Source organism: Nanorana parkeri, unplaced genomic scaffold (assembly GCF_000935625.1).
Source record: "Nanorana parkeri isolate BGI_ZX_2015 unplaced genomic scaffold, ASM93562v1 scaffold178, whole genome shotgun sequence".
NCBI lineage: Eukaryota > Metazoa > Chordata > Amphibia > Anura > Dicroglossidae > Nanorana > Nanorana parkeri.
The window spans coordinates 1,561,091-1,579,512 of NW_017306446.1; the positions used below are offsets into that span (position 1 = coordinate 1,561,091).

General features: G+C 45.5%; 1 protein-coding gene across 1 annotated transcript in view; it reads right to left on the bottom strand.

The window, feature by feature from the left end:
* SPEG (SPEG complex locus) overlaps positions 1-18,422 on the bottom strand; it is a 119,299-nt gene that overhangs the window by 54,124 nt on the left and 46,753 nt on the right. Inside the window, exons 8-15 of the mRNA XM_018554913.1 lie at positions 13,988-14,146; positions 9,816-10,005; positions 8,152-8,381; positions 5,882-6,001; positions 5,615-5,719; positions 5,312-5,518; positions 4,089-4,212; positions 1,438-1,610 (exon numbers count right to left, since the gene is read on the bottom strand). Of these exons, the coding sequence (XP_018410415.1) occupies positions 1,438-1,610; positions 4,089-4,212; positions 5,312-5,518; positions 5,615-5,719; positions 5,882-6,001; positions 8,152-8,381; positions 9,816-10,005; positions 13,988-14,146 (1,308 nt within the window). The remainder of the gene's footprint in view (positions 1-1,437; positions 1,611-4,088; positions 4,213-5,311; positions 5,519-5,614; positions 5,720-5,881; positions 6,002-8,151; positions 8,382-9,815; positions 10,006-13,987; positions 14,147-18,422) is intronic.

Consider the following 18,422-nt stretch of genomic DNA (forward strand, 5'->3'; position numbering starts at 1 on the left):
TCATGTGCACAATATACAGCCACCAGTGTCATTTTCAGATTAGAGAAGGCAGCACTTGTTCCTAAATGCAGTCCTTCAAATACAGTCAAGTAACTGTGCCAGGAAGTATCTGTAAAGATCTGCTAGAGAAGAGCACCCTGAGGGAAATCATGTCATTAGTCTGCTGAACGTGGAAGGAAGCATCTCCATAACTTTCCTCAATGATCATTCACTTATACTGTACATTGTAACTTTCTGGCAGAAGGACGGCTGGACTTCAAACTGCATTAAACCACCTCATACGGCGCCCAGCTGTCCTTGCTCTAGGTAGAGCTGCCCATATTCCTGCATCTATCTAGAGTGAGGACGGCTGGACGGCGTATTAGCTGATTTAATGCAGTTTGAAGTCCAGCCGTCCTTCCCCCATCTCTCCTAACTGAAACTCTGTACCTCCATACGGAGCTCTGCCTGGGAGAGAATGTGCAGAAGCCTGAGCTTTACCGCTGTGATCGAGTGATCACAATTGCTTTCCAGGCTGGAATGCAAATATTAAAGAAATGCATATTTTTTACATATTATTAATTATGAATTACTTTAATTTTTGCAAAAGGTGAACTTATCCTTTAAATCTTGTAGTAGGGGGCTGATCTGCGTGAGATGTTCACAGAACCAAGAATAGTAAGGCTAAAGCTTGGGCACCAGGATCTATATGTCTGTGTCATCTCTGAGCTAGTGACAACTGTAACAATTTGGATTCCCTTTCAGTTTTTCTGCCAGTGACACAGACAGCAAGACAAACCTGACAGAGGTTCCCCACTCTATCCAAAATTCAGTACTTGTTGGATGAAAATCCGTATCTGATGCTTTAAAGGCAAAGCCCACCTTTTAGAAACAAATAATAAATGTACACTTCTTTATAAGAAAAAAATGTGCATTTATTATTTTTGGCATGGGGGCCAGTAAAGCATTGCAACTGCTATCAGTGGATGACAGGTGCAATGCCCTGGCTCTTGCAGACTCTTTCTCCTGTCCATGTCCATACCTCTGCATGGATATTCACTATCATGGACATAAGGAAGAATGAATAGACTACAAAATAGTGGTGGTGGGGAGGGGGTGGGGGGCCCCGATCTGACCATGTTTCGTTTGTAGTTATGCTCCTGGTTACTAGACCACTTGAGATACAATCTACTGTGTGATTACCATCTACCATAACTGTCAGAAAGGACACAGTGTAGAGACGTTTGAACTACCATCTCCATTGGATGCCCCATCGGTTGAAGGTTCAAGACCTCCGCTGTGTCCTTCAAGGAACAGGAGAGAAAATAGGATTTTTTTTGTACGCACCATAAAATCCTTTTCTCTGCGTTCATTGAAGGGCACAGCACCCGCCCTTCTGCTTGTTATATCTGTGACCAGTCATTGCTCTGTACAGTTTAGACACTCTGCCACTGGTACCTGCCATCTCTATGCTGATGGTGCACCGGTCGGCTCCATACTGGTTCCTGGCTTCAAACATCAGTGGGCCGAGGTCAGACTTCTTGGGACTGAAGATTGTGAGCGAGTGCTGCCCATCGTCCGGCATACTCATCTCACACACGCCATCCACGCTGCGCAGAATCGTGCCTGCTCTAGGGAAAAGGACTTGTGTTTATAATAGGGCACAAATCTGGTTTGCTTGGCCAAAAAAGGAAGTTGGACTTATTATATTCAATGAGCCCGTCCTAAAACACTAAGGCGAGTATTTATAATCAATTCTCAGAGCCATTTGTCCTGCACAATTGCAATTTACAGAGGCAAGAACAAATGTTCTTAGTCTATTTTATTTCCAGGTCAAATGTAATATTATAAAATACCCCGTTATAGCCACTAGATGGAGCTGATAAGCATCGGAAATGAACATTTATTTAATATGCTCCTCATCTCCACCTAGTGGCTATAACGTGGTATTTTATAATATCATATTCGACTTGAAAAGAAAATACACTGAGAACGTTAATTTGTGCCTCCATTCGCACACAATGAAAGTTCACTGAGTTTTTCAGGGTGAACGGCTCTGCAAAATGGTTTCTCCCGCTAAACTGAGTATCCACAAAACAAATCTAAAGCCCTTACAAAACGGTTGTAGTGGTGGTTTTCGATGGGATCATAAATAATTATCAGCAAATGTTCTGCAAAATATGATTTACATAGAGCTTGTAAACCAAAACGTTCCCTGAAGATCGGGCGCCTTAAGGGGTGTGATGAGATAAATTAAAGTGCATCAATAGCCAAAACATTGTATTTTAATTTTGGATGGAGTGGGGAATGGTTAGAGCCTTTTTGTTTTTTTTAATCACTGTGTGGGTCCCCTCTGGTATGATTCTTCCTCTATATTTGTCCTGGTGACCACCCCAAGACAAAAAGTGATGGGAAATCTAAAGTTGTCACCAGAACAGGAGGCGAGGCTAAACCTTCCAATGGGGACACCCGTTCAGATGACAGCTGTCTTGGAGAGCAATTCCCCTTACTTTGTGGAGATTTCCTCTCATTTACCATGGCATCTCCAGGACAGGAAGTGAAGGGAAATCTCACCGGTACACAGACAGCAAAGAAAAGCCTAAACTGACAGTGGTTCTTCTAACCATTCTCTACAATATCCAAAACAAAACAAAATTGAGGTCACTGGGGAAGGCAAAATTAAGATAGTATTTGGTGGTTTTAAGAGTGCAATTGGCTTTAGTTTATGAGGGTTACAAAGGCTCCATTCAACTATCCTGCACATGTTCATGTCCAAAAAAATTAAGGCCCCGTTCACACCAGGGCGGTTCCGTGCGGATCCACCGACATGAACGATCCCATACATTGCTATGGGGACCGTTCATGCGACTGCGTAGCTCCGCGCGATCCAAACCGCTTCCCGCCCGAATTGCTCCCTGACCCTTTTTTGCCACGCTGATCAGCTTGGCTTCCATTCTGCTTTCAATGAAAACGCACTGTTGAGCGGGGTTTTGGACGTTTTTAATTGCGTTTCAGCACTGAAACGCAATTACAAAACCACCCTTTTAAGATCCACGTGGAAACCCCGCTGATCCGCGACCGCCCAGGTGTGAATTGGGCCCTAATTTCACTGAATAAATCCAAACAACAGCAAAAAAGCAACAGTACACAAATAACAAAATACACAAAAAAACACAAAGAACAATAAATTCTATAAACAAAACTATTTCTTATAACACACACGTATCACCTAACCAGCTCACTGAGCAAAACTGAGAGTTTCTGCTTGGAGAAATCAGTAGAAGAGTTCCACACCAAAACAGATGTTCGAGTCCATAAAAAAGGTTAATAATTGTGTTGATCAAACAGCCAATGTGTTTCAGGAGGCCAAAAGCACCGCTTCCCCATGCGGTTTCAGGGGCAGACACCACCCCTGGCCTCAGGGCAATAGCAATCACTTCCTGCAATCTAAAAATTTGGGGGAAAACTACCCATAAGATCTAAATTCAAATTTTTTTAATGCAGTCCAATCCTTTATTCCCATCATTTCCAGGCCCTAGGGAAGTGGGTTGTGTTTGCACCAAAAATGCATTGGCTGTTTAATTAAAGGAGAACTATGGGGTCAGTGCTTTTCCCCATAGTTCTCCTAAGGGTCACGGGAGGACATAAACTAGCGTCCTCCCGTGACCCAAAGCTCAGTATACCGCGAGCTACAGTATACTGAGACCGCTGCAGCCGGGATGGATCCCGACATTACTGTCAAGATCCACCCAGCTGCGTGAGTGACAGCTGGCTCTGCCTATCTAGAGGCTATCAACCCCTAATAAGGAAACATACATTTAGTTTACTATTCATCTGTGACCAGCATACATAGATTCTTCCAAAGTGCCTCTGCAAATCCCACCCATTGACATTTAGCCTTCTCATATCTCCTATAGAACAACGGCTGGGCCTGTCAATAGGCAAACATTGTTTTGTGGGATTTGGGCTGGCTGGGTGCCTATGCTACCACTTTCAGAAGCAGTGTCCAGTCTTTGTATAGACGACATTCTTTACACAGCATCAGCTCTAACTATAAGCTTGGATACGATCAGGTCAGGAATGAGAAAGTAGTTTACACCGTTTGTTACCTCTTCCAGGTGACATTGGCCTCCACATGGTTCAGGGTGACTGTGATACACAAGAGCTGATTCTCTACCATGTACAGGAGCTCAGGGCGGTCTATGATCACTGGCGGTTCCGCTAGATATGGACCTGGAACAACAAAGCCACAGCTCAGATTTAGATGGCTTTCCCTACTGGGGGTTACAGGTTTTATTTCTATATTTGGCAACACTGCCATTTCTGGTTATGGTTTGAAGCGCTAATTTGTAACCACACTGACATTGTTTCTTGTTTAGTTCATTAGGTAACACACCACAATGGAGTAAGTGCTCCACCTACAGGGGGCAGGGCCGGATTTGCCACAAGGCCAACCAATAATTCGCTGTTCGGGGCAGCAGGGAGAAGAGGGGCAGCAGGGGTGTGGAATTCCTATTTCCCAACGCAGTTCTGCGCGCTGGGTGGGTAGTTGTTATCTACATTTAGCCCTGCTTTGGGCAAGCAGAGCTAAATGTACAGCGGTGAAGCCGCCACTTGTTTTGTACAGGTGATCTCAGTGATGTCGCCGAGATCACTTGTATGCAGCCTGCAGGTCTGCCATTCTCCATTGGGGGGTGTTTGACGGGTAGGGGGGCGTATTGAGGAACCTGGCCTTGGGGCCGAGATCACTTGTATGCAGCCTGCAGGTCTGCCATTCTCCATTGGGGGATGTTTGATGGGTAGGGGGGCGTATTGAGGAACCTGGCCTTGGGGCAGCAGAGAGAGTGAATCCGACCCTGACAGGGGGACATGAACTAAGGAAGATGACTGCTATCCTCCATGGCTGCAACATTTCTGGATGCGTTGGGTGACATGACCCCATGGGGGGGGGTGTTTTCTGTAGTAATATAGCAGCTGATGGGAGTAACCACAGCGCCAAGCAGGCATTGCACCCGAAACTCTTCAAGAAAGAAAAGATTTTACACACTGCTCGCTGGAAAGGTAAGTATGTAACTTATTATTTTACCAGTTCTTTGTTATTTCACAAGGTTCACAGGGTTGCTTCAAATGTGCGTTAAGGTGCAGCACATAGAGGTGAATTAGCCACAAAGGAATAAATGAGATTTCTGATCTATATCTGAATGGAATATGATTTCATGAAACTCAAAACTCTGATTTTATTTGGTGAATAATTGATTTGAGTATTAAGATTTGAATGTCAACTTTTTTTGTGGTCTAAACTGACAAAACTTCCATCACGATGCATCCTCACCCCTGTCTAGAAGCTTGGCACACTCGCTGGGAGGAGTTGGTTTGCTGTGTGCTGTAGCAGTGTAGGTCACCACACGGAACAGATACTGGTGACCTTTGGTCAATGCTTTGACAGAGTAGCTGGTCTCTTTCACGTTGGTAGCAATGACTGTCCACTGCAGAGAACCCACCACTTGCTGCTGGATGGAATAAGTCAGCTGCTCCAGGTCTGAAAAACAAAGATGTAATGGCTGGTGAGCACCAGTATGAGGTTTAGAGCCAATAGGATGGACATGCAATTAGGGGATGCCCTCGAGATTCAGACCTATAGCAGGGTCCAGCCTTTTGGGGGTATTCCATCTCAGTTTGACAACTTTGCCAGTCACAGATGCTATAATTGGGGGACCATCTGGAGGAGTTGGGACCACATCTGAAAGAAGTGAAACGGTTAATAAAAATGTTGCATACTTGTTCCAAGTCAATGACTCAAGAAGCATTGAATCCATGGCGTCAGGCCGGCTAGCACTTCCATACTTTGCAGGGTAACTATTATAATATCTTGAGTATGAAGCATTTCCATTATTTTTCTTACCTGTGACGTATAGGTGAGCATAGCATGCGGCCTTGCCAACCTTGTTTGAGATGACGCTCTTGTAAACACCGGCATGTGTGTGGCTTACAGATGGGAGCACAAGACGATGGATGTCCTTATCTGAACAAAAATACAATCATAGACATATAAGTAAAAATTAGCAGAAAATAACGTGGGCATAACATGTGCAGGTTTTAAGTTCCAACATGCCAAGCTATCCACCAATCTTTTTTTTAATCAAGGAACATATATATGCATGTATAATAGCTTAGAGGGCAGGCTTTGTGCCACACTTAAACAGGCTACTGGCATCTGTTCATCTGCCTCTGTTTTTTAATGCGAGTCACCTGATTGGAGAACTGCCAGGGACAGTTAACACCTTACTTCCCTCTTCAATTTGGGGAAGAAAAAGAATTTTCCAACAATTGGAATGCCATATTTTGCACTGGATATTGGGCGAACTTGGGCTGCTTATGGTCACACTTATCTTAGCAGAACAGTTTTTAGGCTTATAAATACAATCTGGTAGCCTGGGCCAGATTTACTCTTTCTGCTGCCCCAAGGCCAGGTTCCTCAATGCGCCCCTACCCGCCAACCCCCCCCCCCCATACTGAAAGCAGGGCTAGATGTACAAAACAACTACCTGCCCGGCTTCTGGAACTGCATGTACCAGGCATCGGGAGATAGAATTCCACACCCCTGCTGCCCCTCTACACAATGCTGCCCCAAGGCCGGGCCTTGGTTGGCCTTGAGGGAAATCCGGCCCTGCTGGTAGCTACAGTCACACTTCCCTGTGCATCGATCCCTTGCCGGGTATTGCCTCCTGTCCGAGGTGCCAAGCTTCCTGCCAATCCTCTCCGAACCTTTTTGTCATTTGGAGCTCCTTTCCGTTGAATACCTACAAACTGCAACTTACCAGTGTTGCTGTTTCCTGTCTCCTCTTCAGTTTGCTCCGTACTCCCAGTGTGATCCTGTATGTCCAGTAAGTAGATGTTATCACCTCCTTCAGTGAGCTCTTGCTTTTCCTGTAAGTCTCAGTCCTTCTCCTCTGTGGCTGCTTGTTCCATTCAGCCTGCTTCTTCAGAGAATTCCGGACAGCCTTGTTGTTGCTGACTCTCTATTTTATACCAGTGTTCCTATCACACTATTGTTTGGACTTCTACCTCTGAGTTCCTCAGTATCCTGTAGTCCTGATCTGCAGTCTGTGTGCAGGCTTCACCCCTGCCTGCCTTTAAATCCAGAACCTTGGTGGTGCATCCAGTCATCCAGTCACGGGTGTGCTAGAAGACAGCAACCTGGGAGGTGTCCGGCAGCGTAACATCCCTACCTTCTGGGGCTCTGGTGAAGACCCGACACTCCTAAGATCCTGCGCCTCTAGCAAGTCCCCAGTAACACACTGTCTTCAGTCCCTGGGTTCGCTGTGACCTGCATCCCAGGCATCAGCTCAGTTAGTCCTAACCCGCTCTGTAAGCCCCAAAGCCTACCATCCCTAGTGTCTGGTTCCCAGACTGTGACAGCTACGGTTAGAAGATTTGACCCCTAAGTATCTTCATTTTTCCAATAACATGCACATTTTTTTTGACATAACTTGAATCTTTATGCGCACCTGAACCGGCCTTATCTGAAAGAAAGTAGAGTGACCGTCTAGGAAAAAAAAGGATTTGGGTTTAGACACACTTTAAGGTTACCTGTAGCCTTAAGATGATTGTTGCATGAACTGGTCAATTGTGAACGGATATGAAAACAATTGCAATTCTGTGGTCACGGTAAGTCCTCTACAGACACCCCTGACCATTAGATTTCAAGGAAGTGGTTTTTTTAACCATGCTGTGGAGATTGACCCAATTTGTCCTGGTGACCATTGTCATAGATGGGAAATCAAATATTTTACAATAGTCACTGGAATAGAAGGAAAATGTTCCAACTGGGGCACCTGTTCTAGTGACATATCAAATAGGACATTTCCTTTCACTTTGCAGTGATTTCTTGCCACTTCCTGTTGTGTCTCTAGGACAGGAAGTAAAAGGAAATTGCCCTAAAAAGCAATGTCTGGTTTCTGCAGACTGTCCAAGTGCTTCTCCCCTTCCTTCCCTATTGCCCTAAGAAGCAATGTTCAAGCAACCAGAATGTTCAAGTTTACAACCAACGCTGGGCCAAAGACATCATGCCGGCACACCTGGCTGTTCAAAGACATCTATAGTTAACTTTAGACTGCATGTCTGTCAGAGTTTTGCACAATTTTGTAACATTTCAGCGGAAGCATTTCTCACATTGGGTCATTCTGCAGTCATCCGTGCTCTGGATCTTCTTTCCATTGTGGTACCAGGTGATGGTTGGATATGGTAAGCCAGTTACTTGACATTCCAACTGAACCTCACGGGACTCCACCACATCAAGGTCCTGCAGTGGCCGCAGGAAATCCGGCATAAGCACCCCCTCCACCTCACTGTCCTGCATTTCTGGTTCCTCAGGAATGGAAGGCATCTTTTCCAGCTTGGATCTGAAGGAAGAATTAGGAAATTATTGTTATTGTGAAGAGGAAAAAAGTAATAAGATGTAGAAACATAAGCAGTCCAATCATATTAGTTATTACCACCTTTCATCGATGGTTCATGTGAAGTTTCCTTTCGCTGCCTGTGCACCCCGTAACCACTTCCCCAAAGGGCTAATCCAGTGCTTACTGAGCTCCGGTCAACTTGAGGTGAATAGAGCTCAGATTAAAGAAGAACTGTGGCTAGACTATGGAAATTGAAATATTGACATATTCAAACAAGCAGCAATAAGCCCTCATTGACCTCTGTATCTGCAGTCACTATGGAGAAGTTCATGTTCAAAGTTTACAGCAGAAAGCAGTTTCAGCTTAGGTCATTGTCCTCCTCTCTGCCAGGAGGTCACCAGGAAGTCTTCTGACCTCTAATCTAAACAGAGAGCAGGAGAACTGGGAGAGGAGAGAGCAGAACGCTGAGACCAGACATGAATGACTGCACTGCAACTCTTATGAATTTCAATGAATTGCTCAACAGTGCCTGCAGCTACAGAGGTGATTGAAGGCCTGTTTTCATGTTTCCTGATATAAGGCCATCTTGATGCTTCATACAAAGAAGAGAACTCATTACATTGTATTTATAGTTTAAACTTTTAGTTTTGGATAGAGTAAAGAAGTAAAGAACCGTCAATGTGTTGTTCAGGGTCAGGTCAGGGGAATTCCCTTCTTAGACAGTTGTCATCGGAAGAGGTGTGCACATGGGAAGATTTTCCCTCATCTCTTGTTCTGTAAAACTGTAAAATTATGGACTTCCCATCACTTCCTGTCTCAGTGATAATGGTCACAGGACAAATACAGGAGGTAAATCTCTCCAGTATGGACACAGACACAATAAAAACTCAACAAGGGTTCTGACCCTTCCCTACTCTATCCAAAACAGTCTTGCACAGTTGTACCGGCTCTTCTCCTAGTCTCTGATTTCACTGCACACTGGGAGCTTCTCACAATGTGCATTAGAAGCTGCAGTTAGATAGAGCCCACCTCATTTCTTGGCTGGAGGACGTCCAGCATCATCTAGCATTTTACTCTCCAGGCTTGATGCTTCTTTTATTAATTAGGTTTCAATCCTTTCAATCACGGAGGCTCAGCATCACATGTTGGTGTTACCTAGGGCGGTCTACGTGCAAATGCAGTCTTCCCAGGAGCACCCACTCCTCTAGACTGACATCCACCCTTCACAGCATTTTGATATTTGCCTAACTCCTCCCAAGCGCCAGTGCCCTACTTGCATTAATGCTGAGGGATCTTGAGAGGAGTACTGAGTCAAGGTGCTGTTATGATTTCAGGAAGCTATGTATATTTTACAGCACCATGCCAGCCCCTCCCACCAGCCAAAATCTGCCTGCATTGCATAAAGAAGCACATAGACCCGGTGATGACATCACTTACATGTGTGATGATGTGGAAAGTCTAGGTTCCTCCACATATAGCTCTGCAGAACATTCCTCTTCTCCATGCTGGTTGCAGGCAGTCACTGTATATTGGCCCTCATCTTCACTGGACACGTGGGTGATAAGAAGAGTATGGTGCCCCCTCTCCCTTAGAATATGGAGGGTCTCGCTCTCTTCCACTGGCTGACCTGTTATTATGGAAAAGCAAATCTTAAACATTGAAAATAAAAACTCTTAAAGGGTATCTATTAGGGATGCAACGATAGCAAGTACTGTACTCAGTACAAGTACAAGTACAGATACTTTTCCAGCTCCAGGACTAGACTAGAGACAAATTCAGAAGTTAGGAGGCAGCTGTCATCTGTAAGGAGCACACGGAGCTCCCGGGATTTGTACATCTCTGTTTTAATGTATGATTTTGTTTTTATAAATATAAATAAAGGGATGCACAGATACCAGTTTTGCGAGTACGAGTACTGGTACTTGCCGAGTACTTACAAGTACGAGTACTGATACATTTTTGTTTATTGTCATGTGACAGTTTTTCTAAAACAATACAGACTAATGATTTCAGGACAGTGGTGGAGCGCCAGAGCCAGGTCCCAGCTGCAACCGCTGCAATTGCTGGGAGGTCTCATGAAAATGCCAAGTATCTGCACTGGTACTCGAAAAGTATCTGTGCATCCCTATGGTCAAAAATGAAAAATAAATCTGTATTTCTATATTGAATATCCATAAGCTCTATCCTGCTCCTGATAACCCTATGGATCTAGAAGTCTGTAAATGTTCTTATTGAAGATGCCCATAGAATGGACTTCCTCAATGCACTGACACCATTTAACTCAGACCTGTGAATGTGCACTTCCTGGTGTCACCACTCTCGCAGAGCCTGCCTTCTGAACTACAACTCAACAGTGTAACATTATCATTGCTTGCTGGATGCAATTCATGATGGGGTATGTATGCAGCAGGGAAAGAGACGCAAAGCACACTGGGAATCCAGGAAGATGTTGGAAGTGATGGGCAGACAGAAGGCGTCACTCACTACATAAAAGGGATTTGTTCATGTAAGCTTTGATTGCATTATCAGAAACATCTCTAGTATGTATTCCCAGGGGCGTCCCAAGGCTGGGTGACACCCGTAGCGGAGACCAGGTGACACCCCGCCGTGACATCATCAACGCATGCGCGATCATCTTATTGACCCCTGCCGACGGCCATCTTGTTGATGGACGCCGGCAGAGAGAAGAGGGGACGTTCACCCGGCGGGATGAGGTATCCCGCGGTATGCGGGTCGCACCCCCCTTATGACCCCACGGTGTATTCCTATTACAATGCTGATGTTATAACAGGATGGGATATGCTGGGACTTTACAACTCCTTTAAAGTGAAGGAGCCAGAGATAAATTTCCCATGAAAGCCCCAATGCTTGCAAAAACATTGAAATATTTATAATTTGGATGAATTGTCTGTGCAGGCCGTGGCTTTGTGTTAGCTGCTATTTTGGGCAAAATGTGGTAAATGGCGGCTTTAGTTTAGTAATGTGAAAGTCTGCTCTGATTTTTATTTTATTTGGTGTAATGGAGTAGGTCTGATCTCCGGGCTCTCTGTGTCCACTCTGTTCCTTCAGTGACAGCCAGGACTCATCTTCCCAAATATTTCTATGGAAGATCCACTACAAGGCTCGTGACTCCATAATGCTAGGGCACTCTAGATGGGAATATGCGAAGAATGCACTCCACTTCAGAAAGGGAAAGCTGAACATTCAACTGGCAGCAAAGGCCTGGCCATCAAGACCTTGGCAGGGTTTGGGTTGACCTCTCCATCAGACTCATGGGAAGCAGTAAAGTCACAGCCGAGGATCACACACCGCGTAATGCCACAGAAACTATTAAAAAAAAAGTTGTAGGATAGCTAATGAAAGACTTCTTGCCTGCTGAGATGTAAAGTATAGTAAAACAATAAAAAAAAATATTTTTGATATGAAGATACTGTATATCATGTGATCCTTCTGCTTCCCATGAGTCTGGTGGAGAGGTCAATCCCAATCCTGCCAAGGTCTTGATGGCCAGGCTTTTGCTGTCAGTTGAGTGTTCAGATTTGCCCTCCTGAGGTGGAGTGCATTTTTTGCATTTTCCCATTAAGAGTGCTCTAGCATTATGTAGTCACAAGCCTTCTAATGCACGGTTGCCTATTAGGTCGATGGGGATCTACCAGTCGTTCACAAAGCTAACGCTGTTAGATCGCAATCGCAAGTCAAGCTCACCATCGCAGTGCTAATGCGACCGAATGTGTCCGACGCTGCAGACAGGGAGGGGCATCCTGCCCTTTCCTGCCTGCATCAACCAACACATTTGGCCGCACTAGCACCGCTGAGTCTGCAGTTCAGGTAGAGTGTAGCATTCCAGCAGAGAGGCAAGATAGGACAGTCTGTGACTGTGAGTGGGAGAGAGAGATCTCCAGGGACCCACAAGGCCACCAGGGAAGAAACCAAATGGAAGAGGAGAGATAGCCAGGAGAGAGAGTGAGGTGAGAGAGAGAGCAAGGAGAGACAGCTGGGAGAGACAGCCAGGAGAGAGAGCAGAGACAGCTAGGAGAGACAGCCAGGAGGATGAGCAAGGAGAGACAGCCAGGAGAGAGAGCGAGGAGAGACAGCCAGGAGAGAGAGCAAGGAGAGACAGCTAACAGAGACACCCAGGAGAGAGAGCCAGGAGAGAGAGTGAGGAGAGACAGCCAGGGGAGAGAGAGAGGAGAGACATCCAGGAGAGAAAGAGAGAGGAGACAGCCAGGAGAGAGAGGAGAGAGAGCAAGGAGAGACAGCCAGGAGAGAGAGCGAGGAGAGACAGCCAGGAGAGAGAGTGAGGGGACACAGCCAGGAGAGAGAGTGAGGAGAGACAGCCAGGGGAGAGAGAGAGGAGAGACAGCCAGAGGAGAGAGCAAGAAGAGACAGCCAGGAGAGAGAGTGAGGGGACACAGCCAGGAGAGAGAGTGAGGAGAGACAGCCAGGGGAGAGAGCCAGGAGAGAGAGTGAGGAGAGACAGAAAGGGGAGAGAGGAGAGACATCCAGGAGAGAAAAAGAGAGGAGACAGCCAGGAGAGAGAGAGAGGAGAGAGAGCAAGGAGAGACAGCCCGGGGAGAGAGAGGAGAGACGGCCAGGAGAGAGACAGCCAGGGGAGTGAGCAAGGAGAGACAGCCCGGGGAGAGAGAGGAGAGACGGCCAGGAGAGAGACAGCCAGGGGAGTGAGCAAGGAGAGACAGCCCGGGGAGAGAGAGGAGAGACGGCCAGGAGAGAGACAGCCAGGGGAGTGAGCAAGGAGAGACAGCCCGGGGAGAGAGAGGAGAGACAGCCAGGAGAGAGAGTGAGGAGACACAGCCAGGAGAGAGAGTGAGGAAACACAGCCAGGGGAGAGAGGAGAGACAGCCAGGAGAGAGAGAGGAGAGACGGCCAGGAGAGAGACAGCCAGGGGAGAGAGCAAGGAGAGACAGCCAGGAGAGAGAGTGAGGAGACACAGCCAAGAGAGAGTGAGGAGACACAGCCAGGAGAGATGGAGGAGAGACAGCCAGGAGGGAGAAAGAGTAGTGACAGCCAGGGGAGAGAGCGAGGAGAGACAGCCGGGAGAGACAGACAGGAGAGAGTGAAGAGACAGCCAGGGGAGAGGAGAGACAGCCAGGAAAGGGAGGAGAGACAGCCAGGGGAGAGAGAGAGGAGAGACAGCTAGGGGAGAGAGAGAGGAGTCAAAGGAGGAGAGACAGCCAGGAGAGAGAGGAGAGACAGACAGGAGAGAGAGGAGAGACAGCCAGGAGAGACAGACAGGAGAGAGAGGAGAGACAGACAGGGGAGAGAGGCAGCCAGGGGGAAGAGAGAGGAAGGTGTTTTTTTTCTGTTGGTAGATCTCATGTAGCTCGTCATTTGAAAAGTAGATCTTAACACAAAAATTGTGGGCACCCCGTTCTAATGCATCTTCCATAGAAATATGTAGAGAGCCTGGAGATCAGACCTCCCTCATTACACCAAATAAAAATGATTCACATGCAGACATACTTTACAAATGGAAATAACACATTATAGCTGGTTAGTAGTTTATATGATACAGGGTGTTGCTGTGGTTTTGAGGGATTTAGTGTTAGAAAGCTCGGCTATCATTGGAGGGATTGAGCTGGAGCACTAACCGAAGTGGGTCCATGTGACAACAGGGGGTGGCGTGCCACTGATTTTACAATCCAGTCGGGCAGTGCGACCTTCTACCACATCCCGATCTTGCATCTTCCTGGTGAAGAGGGGAGCCAGTGAGGGGTGAACAGTCAGCACAGCGCTGCACGTCAGTTCATCTAGGATGAGTACAGGAAGCGGGGAGGAAAAGACAAGGTGCACAGAGATGAGTTCAGCAAAGAAAGGTGAATAACATACATATCTAAGAGTAGTGGAAATATTTATATGGAGGACAAAAGAAAGTTTTGGCTGTTTAAGGAAATTAAAATTATGTCTATAGGTAAAGGGTCAGTCCATCAGTTCTGGGTGGACTGACCCTTTAAGTGTCTGACTGTGCAAGGTGTACAATATAAAAGGCATAATAACACTTCTGCTGTTGGGTTGTTGTTTTAATTAAAAAAATGCCTATAGTTAATAGACATGTGCGATTCATTGCGTTCCGAATCAAAATTCGGACAAATTTTCCGAAATTCTGACATTTGGATACATCCGAATTTCCGAACCCCAATGCATCCGAATGTGTGCGAATCTGAATTTCCGTTTCCAAATTCTGGATCCTGTTCGAATTACGTAAAAAAATTAAACTGATTTGGGCATGTGACTTTTCTGGCCAATCAGATGTGTTTTTCGGTTTAATGCATCCGAATGGGTCTGAACATGAATTTTCGTTACGGCAACATGGGACCCACATACAGTATATACATATAATACTAAAGCTGAGGCTCCCAGACCCGAATGGCATTCGGGTCTGGGAGCCTCAGATTTAGTATTATATTTATATATATATGGCTCCCAGACCTGGATGACATTTGCGATCCGAATTTCCGAATTGTATTTGGAGCTCCCGAATGCCATTCGGGTCTGGGATCCTCAGCTTTAGTAATATATGTATACGGCTCCCAGATCTGAGTGGCATTCATGAGCTCCCCAATACAATTCGGAAATTTGGATACCAAATGCCATTCGGGTCTGGGAGCCGCAGCTTTAGTAATATATGTATACGGCTCCCAGATCTGAGTGGCATTCATGAGCTCCCCAATACAATTCGGAAATTCGGATACCAAATGCCATTCGGGTCTGGGAGATTTAGCTTTAGTATTAATATCTGTATCTGGTTTTCTGTGGTATTCGCAACAAAACTTCATAAACTCATCCGAAACTAACGAAAATTCGGATTCCGAATCCAAAACCCGAACCAAATTGAATTTCGGATCCGAATTCCGAAAAAATGAAATATCTGAACCGAATTTTTCCGCAGCTTACATGTCTTATAGTTAACAAATGGTAACATGTGCATATGTCCTTAAATGATCGTCATTGATAAAGCTATTTAGGAAAAAGGAATGCACTGTTCCAATGCTAATGTCATGGTATAAATATAAATATGGGAGCTGCCTTTCCAGAGCTCACTGGCTACGAGCTTGTTCCAAGTCAAGAGGTTAAAGTGAACCTTTCCTTTTCCAAAATATATTAAAGGAGAACTAGGAGGTGAGTGAGTTTCACTCATCCTCATAGTTCGAGATGACGTGTGACAATAGATCGGGAAGTGAGCGAACACATACCGTCGCTCGCTCACTTCTCGATCATGTCCTTGCAGAGAGCCGTGACTGTCACTCACAGCTCCCTGCACGGATTAACCCTCTCCGATCCTCCAGTGCTGACTGGCGGAACAGACAGGGGAGGGGGCGGGTACAGCTGGCTCTGCCTCTAGATAGGCAGAGGCCGCTGTCACTCGCGCAGCTGGGCGGATCTGGACTGTAATGTCGGGATCTGTTCAGGCTGCGGCGGTCTCATTTTCCCACGAGCTGTTGCTCGCTATATACTGAGCTTAGGGTGATGGGAGGACGCTAGTTTGTGTCCTCCCGTAACCCTTAGGAGAACTATGGGGAAAAACACTTACCCCATAGTTCTCCTTTAACATAATGGCAACGTCATAATCAGTCATAATATGAAATGAGTTTTGTCAGACACACTTCTTCTCTACCCTAAAACATGCAACCAAAGGAGGAGAATAAAGCAGTCCCACTACTGATATGCAAATTTAAATTGCCAAAAAACATTAGCCTAGCCCTCACCTCCATCTCTAACCACCCCCCGGGACACTGAAGGCTTCACCTTCTAATAGCTGTCTGGGAGACAAGATGGAGCCCCCCAATAGGGGAAGAATGAGTCTCGGAGGAAGACTGAAGAAGAGTTATTGTTCTCTGGTTAAGTGACTTGTTTACAGGACGGGCATTTTGTACTTGGCAGGAGGTTTCTGTAAACATTGGCAAGGGGAAAGAGTTGGTTTAAAGTGCATTTCCATTTTTGCAGCCAGATCGGGATAGCACCTGCTCTACACTTGTTCCATGTTCCCATTCACATTGCATGACTTTAATCAAGTATTTAAACATTGATGCTTATCTTTCTACTTGCTTAAAATCCCTGCCCAGCTTTCCACCTCTATGTAATGTTTAGGAAGGGGCTGGTGGTTATTGTTTACCATAAATCATACTGACTGTACTACGCTGGAAGATCTCCATTATCTGATGTAGTCTATATGTGCACAATGTCTTTGGTGGTACATTGCATGTTATAATGAGTTGGTTACAGATCTCAAGGCTTGGGTGGTACATTGCATGTTATAATGCATTGGTTAAAGATCTCAAGGCTTGGGTGGTGCATTGCATGTTATAATGCATTGGGTAAAGATCTCAAGGCTTGGGTGGTACATTGCATGTTATAATGCATTGGGTAAAGATCTCAAGGCTTGGGTGGTACATGGCATGTTATAATGCATTGGTTAAAGATCTCAAGGCTTGGGTGGTGCATTGCATGTTATAATGCATTGGGTAAAGATCTCAAGGCTTGTGTGGTACATTGCATGTTACAATGCATTGGTTAAAGATCTCAAGGCTTGGGTGGTACATTGCATGTTATAATGCATTGGTTAAAGATCTCAAGGCTTGGGTGGTGCATTGCATGTTATAATGCATTGGGTAAAGATCTCAAGGCTTGGGTGGTACATTGCATGTTATAATGCATTGGGTAAAGATCTCAAGGCTTGGGTGGTACATGGCATGTTATAATGCATTGGTTAAAGATCTCAAGGCTTGGGTGGTGCATTGCATGTTATAATGCATTGGGTAAAGATCTCAAGGCTTGTGTGGTACATTGCATGTTACAATGCATTGGGTAAAGATCTCAAGGCTTGGGTGGTACATTGCATGTTATAATGCATTGGTTACAGATCTCAAGGCTTGGGTGGTACATCGCATGTTCTAATGAGCTGGCTAATGATCTCAAGGCTTGGGTGGTACATTGCATGTTATAATGCATTGGTTACAGATCTCAAGGCTTGGGTGGTACATGGCATGTTATATTGATTTGGTTAAAGATCTCAAGGCATGGGTGGTACATTGCATGTTAATGAGTTGTCCCTCAGTCTGTCCTCAGTTTGCCCGTCTAATTGCACTTTGAAATTGTTCAGAATAGCTCACTATGCACAAACCTGGTCCAAAGAAACAACTTGAAAGATAAGAAATATATATTTTTAAAGAATTATTTTTAGCTATGCTGAGTTAATGGGACACATAATAAACATATAGTGGGAGTTTATAAAATTTGAAGTGGAACTACACTTTAAGCCTGGACCAGGATGTTTTTTTTTAACCAATGGTAACTTACACATTTTCACCTACAGGATTCCTTGAAGTCTCAAGTATAAATTATGAGTAACATGGTCCATTGTGTTTTCAATTTATCTTCTGCACTCCTCCTATACCAGTGTCATCAACTTTTTTGGTCTAACAATTCTTTCGCAATATAATAGCTTACATCTGTCTAATGGTATACGTGAACCCAGTACCAGGATAGGACATAACTTTGGGAGCAATTAAGTCACAACTCTATCATAAAGGGTAAAATTCAATGCAATCCCTAAATCTTTTCATAAACCCAAGTGCAGCATAAACTTTCACTATGCTGAATACAGATTTAATAGGTTTTGAAAGGGATGCACCAATACCGGTATTTCGGTATCGGGTACGAGTACCGATATTTTTTTTCCCGGTACTTGCCGATACTGAATGCCGATACGCGAAGTCCCATTAAGGAAGCCAGGCAGCGTGTAATGACTCGCCACCTGGCTTTCCGATTAGCATGGAAGCAGTTCCCATGCTCCTCGTCACTATATGACGAGAAAAGCATGGAGCCGGCTTTCTGGCCAATCAGGAAGCCGGGCGCCGTGTAATGACGCGGCGTCCGGCTTCCTGATTGGCCAGGAAGCCGGCTCCATGCTCCCTTGTCATGAAGTGACAAGGGAGCATGAGCCAATCAATTATTACACGGCGCCAGGCTTCCTGATTGGTCGGTAAAGCTGGCCAATCAGGAAGCCGGGCAGCATGTAATGACGCG